The sequence below is a fragment of the Opisthorchis viverrini genome (assembly GCF_000715545.1).
Source record: "Opisthorchis viverrini unplaced genomic scaffold opera_v5_140, whole genome shotgun sequence".
NCBI lineage: Eukaryota > Metazoa > Platyhelminthes > Trematoda > Opisthorchiida > Opisthorchiidae > Opisthorchis > Opisthorchis viverrini.
This window is the reverse complement of record NW_008751796.1, coordinates 1,264,378-1,283,475: the sequence shown is the minus strand read 5'-3', so window position 1 is coordinate 1,283,475 and position 19,098 is coordinate 1,264,378. Positions and strand designations below refer to the sequence as shown.

Sequence of the window (19,098 nt, the reverse complement as noted above, 5' to 3'; positions counted from 1 at the left end):
CCAGGTTACCCAAACCTGGAGAGGTAGAGGTCGGGTTCGAACCACGTACCCTCCGGTCAGTAACTTCGCGCTCTAACCACTTGAACCATCTCGCTAAGTCAAGCTAAATTTCTGTAAGGCGTCGACCGAGGGATTTTGTTTACTGCACAACTACCGTAGCCCTATTTCATTCACACAGACGGACGGAAAATGCAAACGACGTTCAAGGGGATCATCACGTGAACCGAACCAGAAGAACTGGACTCAAGACTGAACCCAGTTCCGTGGGGGTTTCCCCATCAGCCCACCACCTGGTCACCCACCCTAACACACGAAATTCCTCAGTCGACACCTAACAGAGATTTAGCTCGACTTAGCTGATTGGTTCTCCTTCCGCCTTAAATCTCGACCAACCTCGTAACCTAGTCACTTGGCCTGATGAAGCTTTTGTGTCAAAAGCGAAATGTTTCCAACCGATTTTTACCAAACTTTTCCAAAAACGATGTTTAAAGAGTGTTTATATTGTGTAAATTTCTTTGAACTCGTGTAGAGTGGTTTTTACCTCCATACGCCAAAAAAACTAATAATGCCGAGTCAGTTGGTGCACATCACTTTGATGTTCTTTTGTGTGAATACAAGCAACTGCTAAACTAACTAACTAACTAACGTGAATCGAAACTGGTAATCCATATTCCGTGTGCGCGTGCATTTCTTACTGTTTATTCTATTTTAGGTAACTCTTGCGTGTCTCTACATTCACCCGTAGTACTGAACTCCATCTATCTTTCGGAATCAGTCTAGTGTGCCTATACCCCTTGCTGCATTCTCTAGTGAAGCTGAGTATGGTCAGGCTAGCCGGACAAGATTAGGTACTGAAGTTCTCGGATCGGATCATGTCATCTACAGTCCCCTACATGTAACGCCACAAGCACAGCCAAGTCTGCCACCCGGCGACGGCGTGACGTCAGGCTGGATCTCTGCCCACATGGTCTAAGAAGTCATAACCTAGAGGATATTTTGTTTACCTGCCTTCCGTTCAGCCTTCTACAATATGACTGTCCTATAAGAGGCCTTTAGTCAGTGGTTGGTTCTTCAACCAACAAGTACAACCACATAAGGAATGTTTTTTTCTACGCAAGACACACCTATGACATTTTTGGTACCGTTGAACGTTGAAATGATACTAAACGAGTGCTGCACACGTTTTGATCAAACAAATGTACATACAAACCAGGCACAAATCAAACAGCATCGTGGAGGCAGAGAAAGCACCAGAAAGGTCATTACTGCTACTGTGCATTGTTAACGACGCTACAAAGTCCATGTTGCTTCTTATTTCCCCCGTTGCATTCACACCGATAACCTGAGATAATGTTCTATGGATAGTGTTTTACGGAGACAGTAAAATCACAACAAGTGTACCTACAGGAATTTTTCAAGCTAGAGTCACCCTGATAGTGCGAGAAGCGCCGCGCTAAAACACTCAATCCCTACTGGCTCATATTCTGACCAATCAGTGCATGCCTTCGTACGGTCTGTAGAAGGTTCGCGACACATCTTCCTCGTCGAAGTGATTTTCGGCTACTTAGAGTTGCCCGACTCCAAAAAACAAGCACTCTCGTCGGGTAAGAAGTTTTGGACTTCTGGAGATGCTTCCTCGAAATATCCTCCTTCTCGAATAAAAGCACCTTACCTGCCATACATGACTTGCTATACCACGAGAGCAATTCGCGTTTAAGCTAACATCTAGGAGAATTCATGATTTGAGAAACAATCCTTCACTTTGCTGCTGACTAGAAATCACCGTCTTCCAGTGACACGTGAGTACAGACTGTTTTGATGTCACGTGAATAGAAATCGATAAAACTTGACAACGCTGGTGACTTGAAAGCTCATAGCGTTCCAAACCAAACGGCAAAACACGCCTCTGAGGTTAGATACAAGTTGTATAACGGGAACAGTTATGAAGTCGATCTTTTGTTAGCTGACTATAGTCACACGCATAAAAGACTCTCAATCGGACAAATTAAAGTCATTTTTTCAGCTCCGGTGACTTAAACTAGGCACTTCTCGCAGAAAATGTCTTGAAAATTGGATAGAAATCTCGCATCAAATTCGAATCAAACAACGTTAAAAGCGCCATGCGGTATTCAGGGTGGAATTTTAGAGTCAAAAAAGTTTAGTAAAATGAGATCTTGTAGTCCGACGTCTTGGTTGCCTAAGCCAGCAGTTGACTGAAAAAAGTTTGCCCACGATAACCGAAACGTTGGATAAAGAAAATTTCATTCCACTACGCTGTGTTTCGACTTAAAAATTCCACAAGCCCCGATATCTTCTGGATGGATATGACAAGACAAGTGTAGTTGGGGAGACGGTGACTGCTTCGAACCCATCTTTCATTCAGGTAGTTCCATTTCTCGCATGGATATGAAGCGTGAGGGAAGAGTTTAAAGTCGAAAATGTCCACCAGGACGCTGGAAAACATAAAGGAAACTACTCACAAGGCTTCTGAAAACTCTTTGACAGTTCAAGACCAGTTTCGCCATTCTTGGGGCTCATCAGGTAGGTGCGGTCCCCGAGTTTCCGCCAACCTTATGTTCTGCTTGAATCCAAATTGCACTGTTTTCGAGAAATACACTCATTTGCAAATCAATTTGGTTCTCACGAGAGGCTCACCTGAATCTCTCATTTATGATATTCTACAACTTAATGTGCTGCACACAGGCCGCCTCATGTTTCAGTTGGCACGATATTCGCGATATCGCAGTATATTTTCATAAAGAAAACTACTTAAAGGGTTGCTGAAAACTCTTCGGTAGCCCACGACCGGTTTCGCTCTTCTTGGGGCTCATCAAGTAGGCGCAGTCCCCGAATTACAGTCAACCTTATGGTCCACTCGAAGCAGTTATATAATGTCATAAACGAGAGATTCATTTNCTCGTGAAAACAAATTGATTTGACAATGTGTGTATTTCTGGAAAACATACCTTTCGTTTCCTCACTCAGAAAAATACTTCGCTATTCATTGTTTCAAAAGACAATATTCCCACCTGTAGTGTTTCTCATAAAAGCATCGCACAGGTTACTTTCAGTTACTTTCGTTGTTCTCAACGGAAACCGGAACTGGTAAACAATAAGCGAAAGCCGCCTAAGTTTAGGTCCTCCCAAACTTACCAAGGAACAGGCAATGATGATCACGTCTGATCACACATGCCTCACATATCTGACAGTGGTGTGCTCGAGGTGGACGGGACTTCCGACAATAGGTACAGTAAGTCCAGTCCTTTCCTGGGTTGGAGTAATGCATGAGATCCTTGAATGTGGGATTTGTTAGAACGAGTCGTACAGCACTGAAGAAAGCACAACTAACTATCCAGAAACCAGCAACAATAATAGTGACACCTTCGGTCCAGTGTTCCGCGTACAAGGAAGGCAGAATCAAGAACAATTGCATACAAAGTAGAAACAGGACGTAAAGGAACAACAGAAATCGACGGTGCTGAGGACGAAGACGCAGGCAATGGGGTCTGGCTGAAGTTGGGTGTAAGAGGAATCCTGTAAATCAAGACACAACATACCATTGACTGTTTCAGTTCGGACAGATGACATTTTGAGATCCGACATATTCGGAAGCATGGGTCCGGAGCAATCACAATCGTACAGTAAACTGCATGGTTCGATGCGAACTAAACAAGATAAGCTCTATCGCGATATCCAAAAAAGACTAACTAGCTGACAAACTAAAGCAAAACAAATGGTTGCACATGGCTGAACTGGATCGATTTTGCTCTCAAGCGTGGACTGAATGTGAATAGAGAGTGACAGGCGACAAACACTTGGAGCCACAATGGAGACGAGTTCAGAGAAAGTAGACAAGAAAACTCACATGAAAAACACGATCTAATGTGACTAGGTAAGAAGTATATGGACCGATAATTCTCGGGCCGCTAGACACCTAAAACTTACTAGTTCACAGATCGAGAGTCTAGATCCCGGGGTAACAATGAAATGCAAAAGTCAGCAAATATCCCTTTCGATTGTCAGAAAACAAACGTTAACATTTGTTGAGGAACTGAGTACCGATCAATATGAAATATCAAATAACACCTTTCCGTGCTTGATACCCATCGGAAACTGCACAATTCAGCATAACAGAGTTGCGAAACGAACCAGAGAGCCACAAACTTTCGAGGGGCAATAGCTAAGTAGCTGTGCAGATGTAAGCCGATTACTAAAGAAGATCCATCAGCCCTCTTGGTGTACGTAAGAGTCCACTGCAAATCGGTCCCTCCAAGATGTGACGCAAATCGGTGAATGAAGTGTGATGTCCTCCGGGAAATGGCAATACACTCTTGATTTGATTTTTGTCTGTGGCGGAAATTGTGTGGGCTTCGAACGAAAAACCGTTCAACATTCGTACGATGGACTTGGATGGTTGGGTCAGGAACACAACTCTATATGACTAGGTTGATCAAAGGAGATCGGATGCTGTCGAATGCCGAATCAGCTTGGGATATAAAAAAATGAAAAATCTACGTGTTGTAAATCCTGTGGTGGAAATATGTGACTACATAGTGCATAGAAAACGTACATGACTGAACTTTGGACACTACGTCTTACAATAAAATCTGTAGTGTAGTCAGTACTCAAGGCCCGAACCAATATTTTCTGTGTACATTACAGGCTTTTATGCTCTGATCCACGTTTGTTGTGTTTTTTTATTTATTTCAGCAAATTTATAAGTAGTGTATTACGTCTGTAGAAAGGAGTCTGCATCTTCAGGCTTTGGTTGTACCGCAAATGTTTGAAGTCTTAGTGGGGGGAGCAGGAAGCCAAGAGACCTATGCAGAATTGCACGACCGTTCAGCAATTCACAACAAATTGTGTCGTGTCACACTCCGTCAAGTGCAAGAAGAAAAGCATTCAAATAGACGTTCTATAATTTTGTATTCCTTGACATCAAGAGTGCGTTCGACTCTGTTGACCAGTTGGCTCTTCTCAACATGCTTGAGCAACGCAGTAGGTATCGGAAGTTCGCCAATATAATGTGCTGTTTGTATTCACACACTTATGGATGTGAGGGTAAGTGGGAAGCTATCCAAAGGCTTTCCTACAATTAACGGTATCTCTGATCCACGTTGTGTTTTTTTATTTATTTCAGCAAATTTATAAGTAGTGTATTACGTCTGTAGAAAGGAGTCTGCATCTTCAGGCTTTGGTTGTACCGCAAATGTTTGAAGTCTTAGTGGGGGGAGCAGGAAGCCAAGAGACCTATGCAGAATTGCACGACCGTTCAGCAATTCACAACAAATTGTGTCGTGTCACACTCCGTCAAGTGCAAGAAGAAAAGCATTCAAATAGACGTTCTATAATTTTGTATTCCTTGACATCAAGAGTGCGTTCGACTCTGTTGACCAGTTGGCTCTTCTCAACATGCTTGAGCAACGCAGTAGGTATCGGAAGTTCGCCAATATAATGTGCTGTTTGTATTCACACACTTATGGATGTGAGGGTAAGTGGGAAGCTATCCAAAGGCTTTCCTACAATTAACGGTATCCGAACAGAATATACATGCTCTCGAATCTCGTTTAAATTCGTCACGAATGAGCTAATGGGGCGAACATGGTAAAGTCAGATCTTTCCGACTGAGCACACTGTCGACCCAGACCTTGCAGACATCACGGTTGTCATTTTTAAAGAAGAACTAAAAGGGTAAGTAATGGAGGTTAAACCGACCAGGCTCATCGAGTCCTTCGGCAACTGCTTGGAACCCATAAATTGCAAAGTAATTCTGTGAGACGTACAGTCTTTGAATATGCCTCTATGAATTCCAAGAGCGACATTGGAAGTTGCGCAACGTCCCAGTTATCTCGGAGGTGTGATTAGGTCTGACGGTGGTGGGACAAACAGAGTGAACGCCTGAAGTACTCGTCTTAATTTGCGCCACCTGTGGTATCGAAAAAAACGCATCATAGGGCCTCAAAGAACGTGCACATCAGACCAATGTGAGGCCTGTTCATTTCTGTTAGAGAATCTGAGACGTCCTCGCATCTCCGATTTCTGATGTCTCAGAGCTATAGCTCGGGTTGACTGGGACCAACGAATTTACAATCAGATCAGGAAATGGGTTTTGATGAGCCAGATGATATGTTGCTCAACGAATGCACCACAACCTAAGTTGATTGGGTCTCTGGTTACGTGTTACCGAGCTAAGTTGCGCTCGTCGAGACGACCGCTGTTTCCGTGCATAAGTCGGAGTGGCGAAACCTAGAGGCAGACAGAATTGGACGTGAGAGAAGGGAGTGAACGACGTTGCGAAAGTCGTCGGTGCCGTTTGTGTCTGTTCGTCACGGGGTCCGCGTGACTGTTATATCTCCTGTTTCGTCAATCTGAGGTATCTGCTGCTGACCCGCTCCAGTGCCGATTGTCGGAGAGAAAAGACTCACAGAACAAGCGAGTGAGTGAGAGAGCAAAAGTTACAACGGCCCCACGCTATTCAAAGGGGACTTTCTGACATTGATCCAGGCTGTCTGATAGGCTTTAGTGATCACCTATCAACATCGATCGTGCCTCTGTGAAAAGCTTGAATGCTGGTCACATTCGGTCGTGCTTCTGTGGCGCAGAGAACACTCATCACACTGAATTGATCAAATGATTGACTGGCCTGGATGCTTGCCGGCTTTCCAGTTGAGCTTTTGGTGTAGCAGTAGGTTCCGGGTGTTCAGAAGTTGATTTCAGGAATCTGACCTTCCTGATAGTGACCCTCCGCGAACTTGACTGGAGACGATGAACGACATGTCGTCTAACTGATGTCATTGACGTTCATACCGTCAGCTTCTAGTTGGATCGTCTAAGTGAGTGCTGGAGTTGTAGGCACCCCAGATGTTCGTTGTAGGCTATACCGAAGTCCCTCTTCCTCTCCTAGTTCATATCTTCTTTCCAGTAGAAGGATTTATTCAGATAAGTTGGCATGGTTTTTCTGATATGATGTTACTGTCAGTGATGATGATGATGTTTGATCACCCCACTCTACCTAGAATTTGTTAGAGAAGTATCCTGTCAGTTTGTGCATAATCGCAGAAATTGTGGCGCTCGGGTTAGCCACGTCTTGGCAATGTAGCTACCGTAACTAGCCTGACGTGTTCTGTTTTTCCTTCACCGTAGAACATAAGGTTGACGGAAACCTGGGGACTGCGCCTACCTGATGAGCCCAAAGTAGAAGGGCAAAACCGGTCGTGGGCTGTCGGCGGATTTTCAGCAACCTCATGAGTAGTATATTACAAATATATACATGGTTATTGTTCTGTTCGAACCAGTTTCGCCGTTGTATCATGTAATTCCTGACTGTGCTCTGGTGAACATTCTATGAGGATCACCAAACCAACTGAGAATGATTGATTTATCAAGATCTGATTGAAGCCTTTTTGTTCACAGAACGGCCCTTACGCAGCTAGCCGCTGTAAGTTTAGCCTGTCCCTCTGCTGAGGCGAGCGTGTCAATCACCCCGAAGGCTGGGTCGCTCATTCAGACAACCACGATGGGTCACCGACAACAAAAAATTCCTGAACAAATACTCTCAGTTCAAAGGTGCACACAGACCACCGTGAGATGTCTAGGACCTGGACTGATCTGGAAGAACCGAAATTCCGAGTTCCTTCAGCGGATTCACACGTGTCTTGACTTAACATCGGGAAGTTCTCAAAACAACACAATTCTCTAGGGAATCTCATTGGTGAGCGGATGCGTTAGGGTGAAGCAAAACCAAAACACAACAACAGGTAGGACATCCGGAAAGAACGGTCTTCGAATTCTTTCTCGCTTAAAGTATCATGTCAACAGAATGCACGCTCCACTGGATGCATTTAAAGTGCTAGTCGTGTTCCGGATCTGGACCACACACAATGCATATTCTGAATGTCTCCATACACCAATGCTACGGAAAAAAAGAATGTGGATGTTGTACTTTGTAAGAACACGCCGTACCAAGGTGTATGATTGAACTTTCTGACGAATTCCACAACCTTGCTTCAGAGAACTACTTCACCAGTGCCAGTCTTGCTCGGATCTATTCCTCAAGGTCTACGTGCTACACAGAGAAAATTGGAGAAGGCCATCATAAAAATTGGTGTGGTACAATAGAACATTTTTTCTTCCCACAAAAATTCTATCTGCGGAATTTGCAGCTTCAAACAGCCCCCAGATACTGACTTCAGCGTTCAGCTGTAGCACCTTTTCTGTGCCTAACTGCCGTGACACCCGAAGGAGGCACGAGGGCTGGGATACCACCAGGTTGTTCAAGCCTAGACAGGGGAAGTTGAGAAGCAGAGGTCGGGTTCGAAACACGGACCTTCCGGCCAGTAAATTCACGCTCTAACCATCTCGCCCCGAAATGCTGATTTGGCAATTCAGTGTGTCAGATTTACTAATGGCAATCTGTAGTGTCTCGTCACTTTGCACTACTAATGTCCTGCCTTTACCAGAGAGCTCAAATGGACTGCCCCAGAAACTGTTGTATGGTTTAAAGTTTCGTTTTAGCCAACATGACTAAGCATGCGTTCGGTGCTTCAAACCAATGGTGGCATTTTTAGCTAGGTTGGTAAAATTGGCCTAGTGAAAGTGTGCTTAATGTTTCAATGTTCTTTTGTGATAAGCTTGATTGAATCAGAATGCTCACGTGGAACATAACCGAGTTGCGGCCGTTTGCTTCCCCAAGACTTTTTCCTTTTAGGAGCCGAGTGGCTGGTTCCGATGATATATGCTGGTGAAAAATAGCGCTGCCAACTCACATGATAATGACGTTTCTCAGTCGTCCAAACAACGCGCTCAAAAAAGTCCATTTTATCGTTAGGTGCGCCGTTTCACAAGCTCATATTTTAATTAGTAACCGGAGAAGTTCGACAACCCAATGCAGACGCTCTTTCGCTCTCTTCATTTGCTTTCAGAATCAGCTTTTCACATAGATATGGTCCGGTGTCCCGGAGGTATAACCAATCTAGTCAAGTTGACCAGATGGTAATAGTTGGTATAGACGTAATATACTACTTATAAGGTTGTTGAAAACTCTTCGACAGCCCACGGCCGGTTTCGCCGTTCTTGGGGCTCATGAGATAGGCACAGCCTCCCAGTTGCTGTCAAATTTATGTTCTACTTGAACCCAAATTGCACAAACTTTGACTTATACACTCATTTTCATGCCAATTTGTTTTTGATGAGACTCATCTGAAATCCAGATGAATCACTCGTTGATAGTGTGCTTAAGAACATCACAAAAGAGAGACCCAGCAGGGTTTCAGGTGAGTCACCTATCAAAGACAAATTCGTATACTAATGAGTGCCTTCAGCTAATTTCATACAACTTGGGCCCAAGTAGGATATATGCTTGACGGAAACTCGAAGGACTGCACCCAGCTCTTGAGCCCAAAGAAGGGCAAAACCGGATGCCAAGTGTAAGTCCCCCATCGAAACCAGATTGGTATGCATAAGTGCATTATGCAGCCGGTAGTGCACTTATGGCAGGTGACTGGTTCACCCGAGAGGAGCGCACAATAATCCCCATAAAAAAGAACTTGTGGAGGAGCAGTTCTTATCTAAGAAAATCCGTAACTTGCGTTAGGCGTCAAATTTGCACTGCACTTATCCTAGCTATGAGGGGGTTGTTAAAGGGTCAGATGGTCTCAGGACGGATCACCTAGTGAAGCCACCAAACAGACTGATTGCTTTTAGTGGTAGATTCTTGGAGACTGACATAGCGGAGGGGGTATACACAATCCGGTGACAAGCAGCCAGCATTTTGCAGGTGGATGTCAGTGGCAAGGCACTTCTTGAACCGCAAGTTATAATTTTCAGAACTGTGTAAAGATTACTTGTATCTTTGTAATGTACTACTCATAAGGTTGCTGAAGATCCGTCGACAGCCCACGACCGGTTTCGCCCTTCTACTTTGGGCTCATCAGGTAGGGGCAGTCCCCGGGTTTCCGTGAACCCTATTTTCTACTTGAAACCAAATTGCACGAAATCAGCGAATATACCTAGAAACCAAATTAGTTTGCAAATGAGTGTATATTCGCTGATGACTTATAAGTGTTTACAACAGATTCAAGATTGTCCAGCTGCGAAACGGTGGTGAAGATGCTTGTCTGGACACAAACATTTTTACCTTTGCGCTGCGTTACAGCATGGTAGATATTACCTAAAGGTGTCCCAGACTTGGGTTCAAACACCCAGCTTCCGGATACATTTACATCAGAGCCATTGGCTGTTGGAATGCAAGTCCGATCAGAAGCATAGCACACTCAGAAAGAATGTCTTCCAAACCCTGATTCGGATGATCCAGACTCCAAGTTTCAAGTTTTATGTTGAACAGCGAGCGGGTAGATAATAGCGTGTCAGTGATACGTAATGGTGACTGTATTCATAAAGAGACCTACACATAAGGTTGCTAAAACCTCTTGGACATAGGTTTCGCCCTTCTTGTGGCTGATCAGGTAGGCGCAGTCCCCGAGCTTCCGTCAACCTCATGTTCTACTTGAACCCAAATTGAACTGATTTCTACAAATACACTCATTTGCAAATCAATTTGGTTTTCACGAGAGACTCAACTGAATCTTTCGTTCATATCCGATTCACTACGATTGATCGATTGAAAACCAAAAACCGATACGAACGCGCTTGGCCGGGGCATTGTGGATCGGTCGACAGTGTCCTTGAAAGTACGTTTACACGATTGAATCCGAGAGCAGCTTACCGCCCCCCAAAAGAGTTTTCACTTTGCTACTTATGTTGGGTTTCTTATCCGCCGTTTATATAAAACACTAAGGCGAGGCCACACATTGGTCCTGGATATCTTCAGGGGGTTTGAAGTGCTATTGTTGTTTCAAACATTCGCACCCCTGACTAGTAAACATGCATGTGATATGAGGAATAGTAACTGTGTTTGTTCCTTTTACATGAGACTGGACATACCTATCCACTATTTGATCAACTGGTTAATCGGGTGGTCCTCGTGAATTGGAAATGGATATGCGAGTGATACGCATCTTGTCCTGTAACCATTTGGCGAGTTGTAAACCTTTTCATCTTGTAATGGTCAATCCGGGTAGAGAAACACAGCGTAGTCCTAGAACCCCTGCTACGTGAAGGATATCAAACGGAGATTTGGTACAGTATGGATCACAACCGAGGAAAGGAAGGAGTCACCACGTTGGTGGTCTAATCTCTCATGGTTTTAAAACGTCACGTGCGCTGAGACGGGCCACATCAATAGTCAGAGACGCTGTCACATATGGCTCAGTTGTGCCCTCAATGGCTCTTGTGCATCCAAACTATTACCTTCAATGCATAGCTCCCTTCCCAATTCCACCGCTCAACAGTGCTGTATTTATGCACCAATTTATCAGCTCCCGCCTCCAATACGCAGCTATCTACCCCGCCTCCCCAAATCAATGGTGAACGGGAGTGTGGCAGCCAGAACCACCGTATGACAAGCAAGCGGTTCTTACAGCTGACAACGATAATGATGATAATGTACCATAAGAAATAGTGGCCAAACCATGCAAACTGGAGACAAAGGCCAAAGGAAAGTAAAACAGATGATATGCTGCACGGAAATTATGGGGGTTTCGTTTCTGTGGTAAGCCTATGGGAGACAAGGAAGTCCCTGGTCCCTTCTCATCGGAACTTTGTCTGGTCTGAGCGGGGAAATGATAACCCATCGACTGTCAGCGGAGAGTTACAAAACGGGAAGAAGAGGGCCAGTGGCCAGTAGATGCCAAGAAATTGCTTCACGTTCTCGCGCGGTCCAATATCGTATAATTCAGGAGTTGTGTTCACCAGAGCAGCTTGTGTCTCGGCGGTGCGCTGATCGGGGTCCACAGCCAATGCTTTACTCCGCGCAGTTCGATCGGACATTGTCTGATTGTGCAGCATGAGGTTGATACAATAGACGAAAGATCCAGACAGGAGGCAGGCGAGAAGTGAGCATGAAGAAGTGAGCAAGAAAACTGCGGTCTGAAACAGTGTGGCCAGACCAATCGTCCACAGAAGACCAGGGGGTGCGAGGATACAAAAGACGCGATATAAAGCGGACCAATCTGCGGGCAGAAAGTAGTCACCCAGTAGAAAACGAAAATTGAGATAGCTGGCCAATGAAGTTCCCAAGGCGCCGTAGAAAAGCAGGGACAAGAAAAACCGCCAGTTAGCAAGACCGATGCACTGAGCTGAAAAAGTGAAAAGACCAAGACGTGGAATCAGTTAGAAGGCTGACAAAAGATAGGCCGGACCGATTACGGTCCGGTTACTACGAGAGCTTGAGGATGGAGAAGTGAGTACGAACAAGCGTAAAGCTCAAGGTTACAGGTGGCTATGATGCTATCTAGTGAAACTGTGAGGAACAGCAACATGCGGCGTACAAATCAGATGTAACAAAGAGGTCGGCATGTCTGACAGTGCAGTACCTGTTGCGTCCCAAGTGTTAAACCTTTCGGAGTTTCTAAGACGGACGTTAATAACATGATGCATGTGAATGGGAACACATCTCATTCGGTGTATTAGTAGTAGGATGACGGAAATAATGAAGCGAAAGTCGAATGAGAACAGGTACTGGGTCAAACCTGCGAACACTGACCGCCAAGCCACCCAATCAACTAGGACAACAAGAGGTGAACCGAGAAATGTCAAAATTACATCTGCAACACAGGGGCGAGTGAGATGTTTCGCACAGACATCATGACAGGCCAGGTACAACGCAGAAAGTGTAGTACAGAAAGCTCTACACAGCTAACGTTCATGAAAAAAATCGAATCAGTGATGCACCAGCTACACCTAGGGAATATGGGTGCAGAAAATTAAATTAACCTTTTGCTTAGGTCAACTGAATCTGTCTCACGATTCGGGTCAAGAGCTAAAACCGAGTGGTAACGTGGCGTTTTCCGGCAAGACGTCCACAAGACGCCTACACGGGACTTAAAAAAACAATCTACCGGGATCGTACGAGGAGAAGTGAGCATGAAGAAGGGAGCAAGAAAACTGAGTTCTGAAACAGTGTGGCCAGACCAATCGTCCACAGAAGACCAGGGGGTGCGAGGATACAAAAGACGCGATATAAAGCGGACCAATCTGCGGGCAGAAAGTAGTCACCCAGTAGAAAACGAAAATTGAGATAGCTGGCCAATGAAGTTCCCAAGGCGCCGTAGAAAAGCAGGGACAAGAAAAACCGCCAGTTAGCAAGACCGATGCACTGAGCTGAAAAAGTGAAAAGACCAAGACGTGGAATCAGTTAGAAGGCTGACAAAAGATAGGCCGGACCGATTACGGTCCGGTTACTACGAGAGCTTGAGGATGGAGAAGTGGGTACGAACAAGCGTAAAGCTCAAGGTTACAGGTGGCTATGATGCTATCTAGTGAAACTGTGAGGAACTGCAACATGCGGCGTACAAATCAGATGTAACAAAGAGGTCGGCATGTCTGACAGTGCAGTACCTGTTGCGTCCCAAGTGTTAAACCTTTCGGAATTTCTAAGACGGACGTTAATAACATGATGCATGTGAATGGGAACACATCTCATTCGGTGTATTAGTAGTAGGATGACGGAAATAATGAAGCGAAAGTCGAATGAGAACAGGTACTGGGTCAAACCTGCGAACACTGACCGCCAAGCCACCCAATCAACTAGGACAACAAGAGGTGAACCGAGAAATGTCAAAATTACATCTGCAACACAGGGGCGAGTGAGATGTTTCTCACAGACATCATGACAGGCCAGGTACAACGCAGAAAGTGTAGTACAGAAAGCTCTACACAGCTAACGTTCATGAAAAAAATCGAATCAGTGATGCACCAGCTACACCTAGGGAATATGGGTGCAGAAAATTAAATTAACCTTTTGCTTAGGTCAACTGAATCTGTCTCACGATTCGGGTCAAGAGCTAAAACCGAGTGGTAACGTGGCGTTTTCCGGCAAGACGTCCACAAGACGCCTACACGGGACTTAAAAAAACAATCTACCGGGATCGTACGAGGAGTGAGTAATACCACCACTTGATCTGATAAACCCGAGGACAGACGAGTACCTTGTTCTACTAACTTACGATGACCATTTACAGACTCCACTATAAGCAGATCAAGAATGGTCGCTTCTGAAGACGATTTATGGTTCGAAGGTCGGTAAGCGTTACCATTCTTATGAAACCAGGCAAACGTCATCTCCCTGGAAGGTGAACAGACCTCGTGACGACAACTCTAGAGAGGGATATCTCCAGTATCATGTATGCCTACAAATGCGCCAAGCCTTCGCAACTATAAATTTTTCATAGGTAATAACAGTTATGTGTATAGTGCGCCATCCTGATGCGGTCTCGTGACGACACTCTAGAGAGGGATATCTCCAGTATCATGTATGCCTACAAATGCGCCAAGCCTTCGCAACTATAAATTTTTCATAGGTAATAAAAGTTATGTGTATAGTGCGCCATCCTGATGCGGTCTTTCTCTTTCGAGTTCTGTGTTATCAGTGTATATATATATATATATTTCTACATAAAAGTTAACACAAATAACACTCAGCACACGCAATGAAATTTAAAATGAATTCGATTTCACCCGTATAAGCACAGTAGACAGTTGTTGCTTAGAGAAATACTCTAAATGTGTTCCCATGAAACGGCTGATTTTTTCGAGTGAAAACTAGGCATTCTGTTTGAATTCTGATTTAATTATAGGAACTGACTAGGCAGATTCGTGTCCAGATCGTATCGTTGTCTATGTGCGGCAACCACAATGGACAGCACCACACCCAGTTATGTCATCTGTAAGCAGAAATGGGAAACGGAAATTCGGATTCAGCCTTATAAGCGTTATTCAAATACTGGATAGCATACATCTTTGTGGGTTTATTCAGGCAGGCTGATTGCGCAACCCACCCTCGGAATAATCGTCTTCCGTGATGACTGTTTCCCTGCTCTAAGGTTCCTTTATCACACCATAGCCTCATTAGCGTGTCAGGATGGTCCATTTTTGGTGGGTGTTTTCTCTCCACCGTGTGTATTTTATCCTGATATCAAAACCATTTACGCAGGCACCGTTTTGCAGACGCGTTCGTTACCAGATTCTCTGAAGTTCAATCGAGCATTTTGTCAAAACGAAAAAAAAGCATACACACATTTGCAAACAAATTCGGTTTTGCGAGAGAATCACCTGGAACCCCAATGAATCTCTCGTTTATGATGTTTCTAAAGGATAAAATCGTTTCTAATTCTTTCGCTGTGTATGAATGAAATAAACAGGGAGATAAAAAAGAAACCACTCCTTAGATGGTGCGAGTGCATCCACAACCGCCAGCACTCACCTGGTGTCATACGCGTTCGCTGAATATTCTACATGCTAGCAGGCTATCTAGTACCACCAAGTTCCCTATTAAGACTATCTCACAAGAGAAGTCAATACCGTCTATGTGCACAGGAAGGAACAATGACTTCCGCCTGAGAGAGTGCGTTCTCTTAGCAGAGGTTGAGGTCAAAGTCTACGGTAGACAGGCGTTGTTCCTAGCATCTCATCTGTCCGAAATCGAGTAAATGCGAACAAATACGTGGCTGTGGGTGGGTGCCTACGTAAGTGGGTTTACTGTCAGGATGAAGTACAAACCACCATAAATGCATCATCTTGGCACGTTAATGAATCTTTGTTTGATTACACTCTCTGAGTGATATTCTGGCCACATGATCTTACCGCAGGATTAGTGTTGGTGACAAGCCGGTCACAAGTCATACATGGTATGGTCGACCATAAGGCGATGCTGTGTAACTCTAAGCAGTAACCTCAACCTATACTGATTACCTGGTCAGAGCCCATAAAAGTGGTCAGACCAGATGTTTTTCTCACAAATCAGGGTCCATTTTCAGTTATTCTTCTGCTGAAAAATTGCACTTCATCCATTAAGTAGAATGAGTCAAATACGGTAGTACAGTACACTTCATAGCCAAGCTGATCAGAGCACGAAATCTTATCCTGTTTGAAAGTTACATGATGAAGAGAGCTGAGAAATTCATATTTAAGAAGAACTTTCAAGTTTACGCGAAAAAAACTGCCGAGGCATGCAAAGTTAATTTATGTTTTAAAACCGCCCTTTTGTGTGCATCAGAAACCACCATTATTGCACATCATTCAATGATGCGGAGGTTGAGTATTCGCCTTTTAGCAGGAGTGGCGAGTGAATATTGTTGAAACAAGAACACTCTGCTCTCAAGTAAAACGTACTTGGTATTCACACTGATCTATATTTACGGCACAGAAGTAATGCACAGAAGTAATCTCTGTGGTCCAAACAACAACCACTGACTCACAATAACCGGCGGGTGCTTCAGTTTGCGGTTGCCACACTGCTTGCAGCAACCAACAATGACTGTGTTCCTTGACTCTAAGGTTGCCTTTCACTCTGTGAACCGTCAGGAACTATGCCAGTCTCTATGGAGCAAAGATGTCCTCCATAAATCCTTGACCCTCCTCAAGACGTTGTACACCAAATCCCGCGGCCGAGTGGAGGTTTACAGGAAGCTCTCGCCTCACTTCACACACCACATCAAATGGTGTCAGGCAGGGCTGTCCTTTTTCACCTTTCCTCTTCAAATTCGTCAGTGATACGACTAAGGAAGACTCACTATCAGGCTCCAATAACTGTGGGATCGAAATGCCACCGAGGCGATCGCTCACAGATATCGAGTACGCCGACGACAGAACTCTTCTTGGATCTGACGCCGTGGCAATATCAAAATATCAAACAATCCTGATTTACGGTGTGGCATGCGCTTCACACATGCAAAGTGTTAACTGCCACTGCAAAGTCGGGTGGGCTCCAACCCTAAGCTTATGCTTGCGGATGAGCCGGTTGTGGTAGTAGACAAGTTTATCGACCTAGGTAGCTGCATTAATCCGGTGGTGCTGAGAAAGATGATATTTCCATCCGCATTGGGAAGGCCAGAGCAGCTTTTGTAAACCTGTGTCATTCGCAGTGTACGCGTAAAGTTGGCTTATTCGACAAGGATCGAGTTTACAATGCTGCGGTGCGCTCTGTATTACTATATAGGTCGGAAAGCTGGACAATGCATGCTGAGGACGGCGGAGTATGAAAGTCGCTACCAGTAAACCCAGCTGCGCTGGTCATTGCTGTCTTCCTGGATGGGGACTCCGAGACGGGACACGTCAATTTTTAGACACATTGTCAGACATGGCCCAGTCGCGCCCTCAATGGCGCTTGTGCATTCAAGCTATTGCCTTCAATACATAGCTCTCTTCTGAACCTCCCACTTAAAAGTTCACTGTCAGTCATGCATTTAGGCACCAATTTATCAGCTCCCGCCCCCAAGGCTCATCTACCTACCCCACCACAGAAAATCATTGGCGGACGATACTTTGGTAGCTATACTCACTGAACAACAAGTGCGCTGTTTTTGCAGCTGATTATGATGATGATGATTCCGGCTGTTGCGCACGAGCAAGAATATGTCCTGCTGGTGAACTCTGATAAGAATAAAACTCAAGTCCAGTGCTCCCACTATTTGGTGTGAACTCTCCAGAATGAGTTCACCAAGATAGGAGGAGGTCTGTGGCATCAAGATAACATACCAGAAACAACCAAACAGGGACTTGGCGTGCTTTGATCTCTTCAGTGTTTTCAGTGTTATTATAGAAATATGGGCTAACTTCCAAGTTCACGCCTCTCTCGTGCTCGGATTACACTCTAAAATCAGTGGCTATGATGGCTATGTATGGGTAGTCAATCAGTTTGTCTGAATAAATCAACAGCCGGTCAAACCGACAAGCACAAAGTGTCTCGTCTGACTAAACGTTGTGGAATTCGGTCACATTTTCACATTCAATTTGAACATTGACCAAACTCCTATTCAAATTACCTGAGCCCATGCACCATAACATTGTTTTCATCAGTACTGGTTTTTTCATTACCATATCTCATTAATGTTTTTCATTACCCACTACTGTTCCCATTGCTGTTATCCACTTCTTCACAGATTGGTCTGATCTAAGCTTAAATATTGCGGAACCCATCAAAACCATTCATATTTCAAGCTCACCGTATCGTTACACCTGTCAAGTGCGTGTCTCCAACAACGTAGATCTCATAATCGACCCGGAAGCAATTTGGTGGCCACCAACAGTAAGCCACCTGACCAGAAGCAGTCCGTCGGTAATACAAATAATTCAGCACACCCCTGAAGGGGTTTACAGCCCTTTATGCACAGTAGAATACAGCAATATCAGGAAAAATATCGGCCTTCGCTTTCTTGTTTTATGTAAGTCTAAAATATGTTTCGAACTCCGTTTTGTTACTTTCCTTCAAGGTGTTGTCAGTAACCTGGTAGCTTTTGATGAACGTGCGGAAAAGAATGTCCATTTAAATGCATAATATTTCTCACTAGATAACCAATTACCTGAATCTGAACTGCCCATTCTTTGGCGGTAATCCGAAAGAGATAGACAGTTCTTTGTTGTGGCAAGGGTCTTTGGTATTGGCATACACCAAATGTCTGTAGAAGAAAAGTCCACTTTTAATACCACTGTGCATTTTGAATTCTGCAGGGGTCTAACTGTACTTCCATTCACCTTGTTCCGTTCATCAATATCAACGCGGATACCGGTGCAAAAGCAGTATTTATTGGTGCTCAAATACCGTGAGCATAATAGTTCATTATGCTCACGGTAGTTGAGCACCAATAAATACTGCTGAACGATAGTTCATTACGCTGCCTTGCCCGATTGCTACGTTCTTGTTATCCAAAACTTAGCGCTTTGTCCCTAGTACGACCCTCAAACGTTTCACACTATATATATATATATATATATATATGGCTGTGTTCGCCTCATTAGCTCATCAGAGACGAACTTAAACGAAATTTGAGAGTGGATATTCAGTTCGGACATCACTGTTTGTGGAGTGGTCTGAAGAGAGGTCACCGGTAAGCGACAGGCTTATCTCTTTGGTTTGCATTTCGTAGATGAAGAGAATGGAGCAAAAATACTGGGTTCCCGTAACCCAAAGAAGACCCTCAAGAAAACTGCTGAGTTCATGATTGATTGTCTGATGTTTTATAGTATCCGTCCTAGGATGACATC

At 44.4% G+C, this 19,098-nt stretch overlaps 2 protein-coding genes across 2 annotated transcripts; one reads left to right on the top strand and one right to left on the bottom strand.

Moving 5' to 3' along the window:
* Window positions 1–9,209: 9,209 nt before the first annotated feature.
* T265_06638 (hypothetical protein) lies at window positions 9,210–16,864 on the top strand (the record flags this gene model as incomplete). The annotated part of the gene is made up of 5 exons (XM_009171951.1): window positions 9,210–9,272; window positions 11,143–11,352; window positions 11,376–11,453; window positions 16,360–16,571; window positions 16,606–16,864. The coding sequence occupies 5 exons, from the start codon at window positions 9,210–9,212 to the stop codon at window positions 16,862–16,864; spliced, it is 822 nt and encodes a 273-aa protein (XP_009170215.1).
* On the bottom strand, window positions 11,466–14,178 carry T265_06637 (hypothetical protein; the record flags this gene model as incomplete). Its single annotated transcript, XM_009171950.1, has 2 exons — window positions 11,466–12,194; window positions 14,064–14,178. 2 exons carry the CDS (start codon window positions 14,176–14,178, stop codon window positions 11,647–11,649), a joined length of 663 nt encoding a protein of 220 aa, XP_009170214.1.
* Window positions 16,865–19,098: the final 2,234 nt, after the last annotated feature.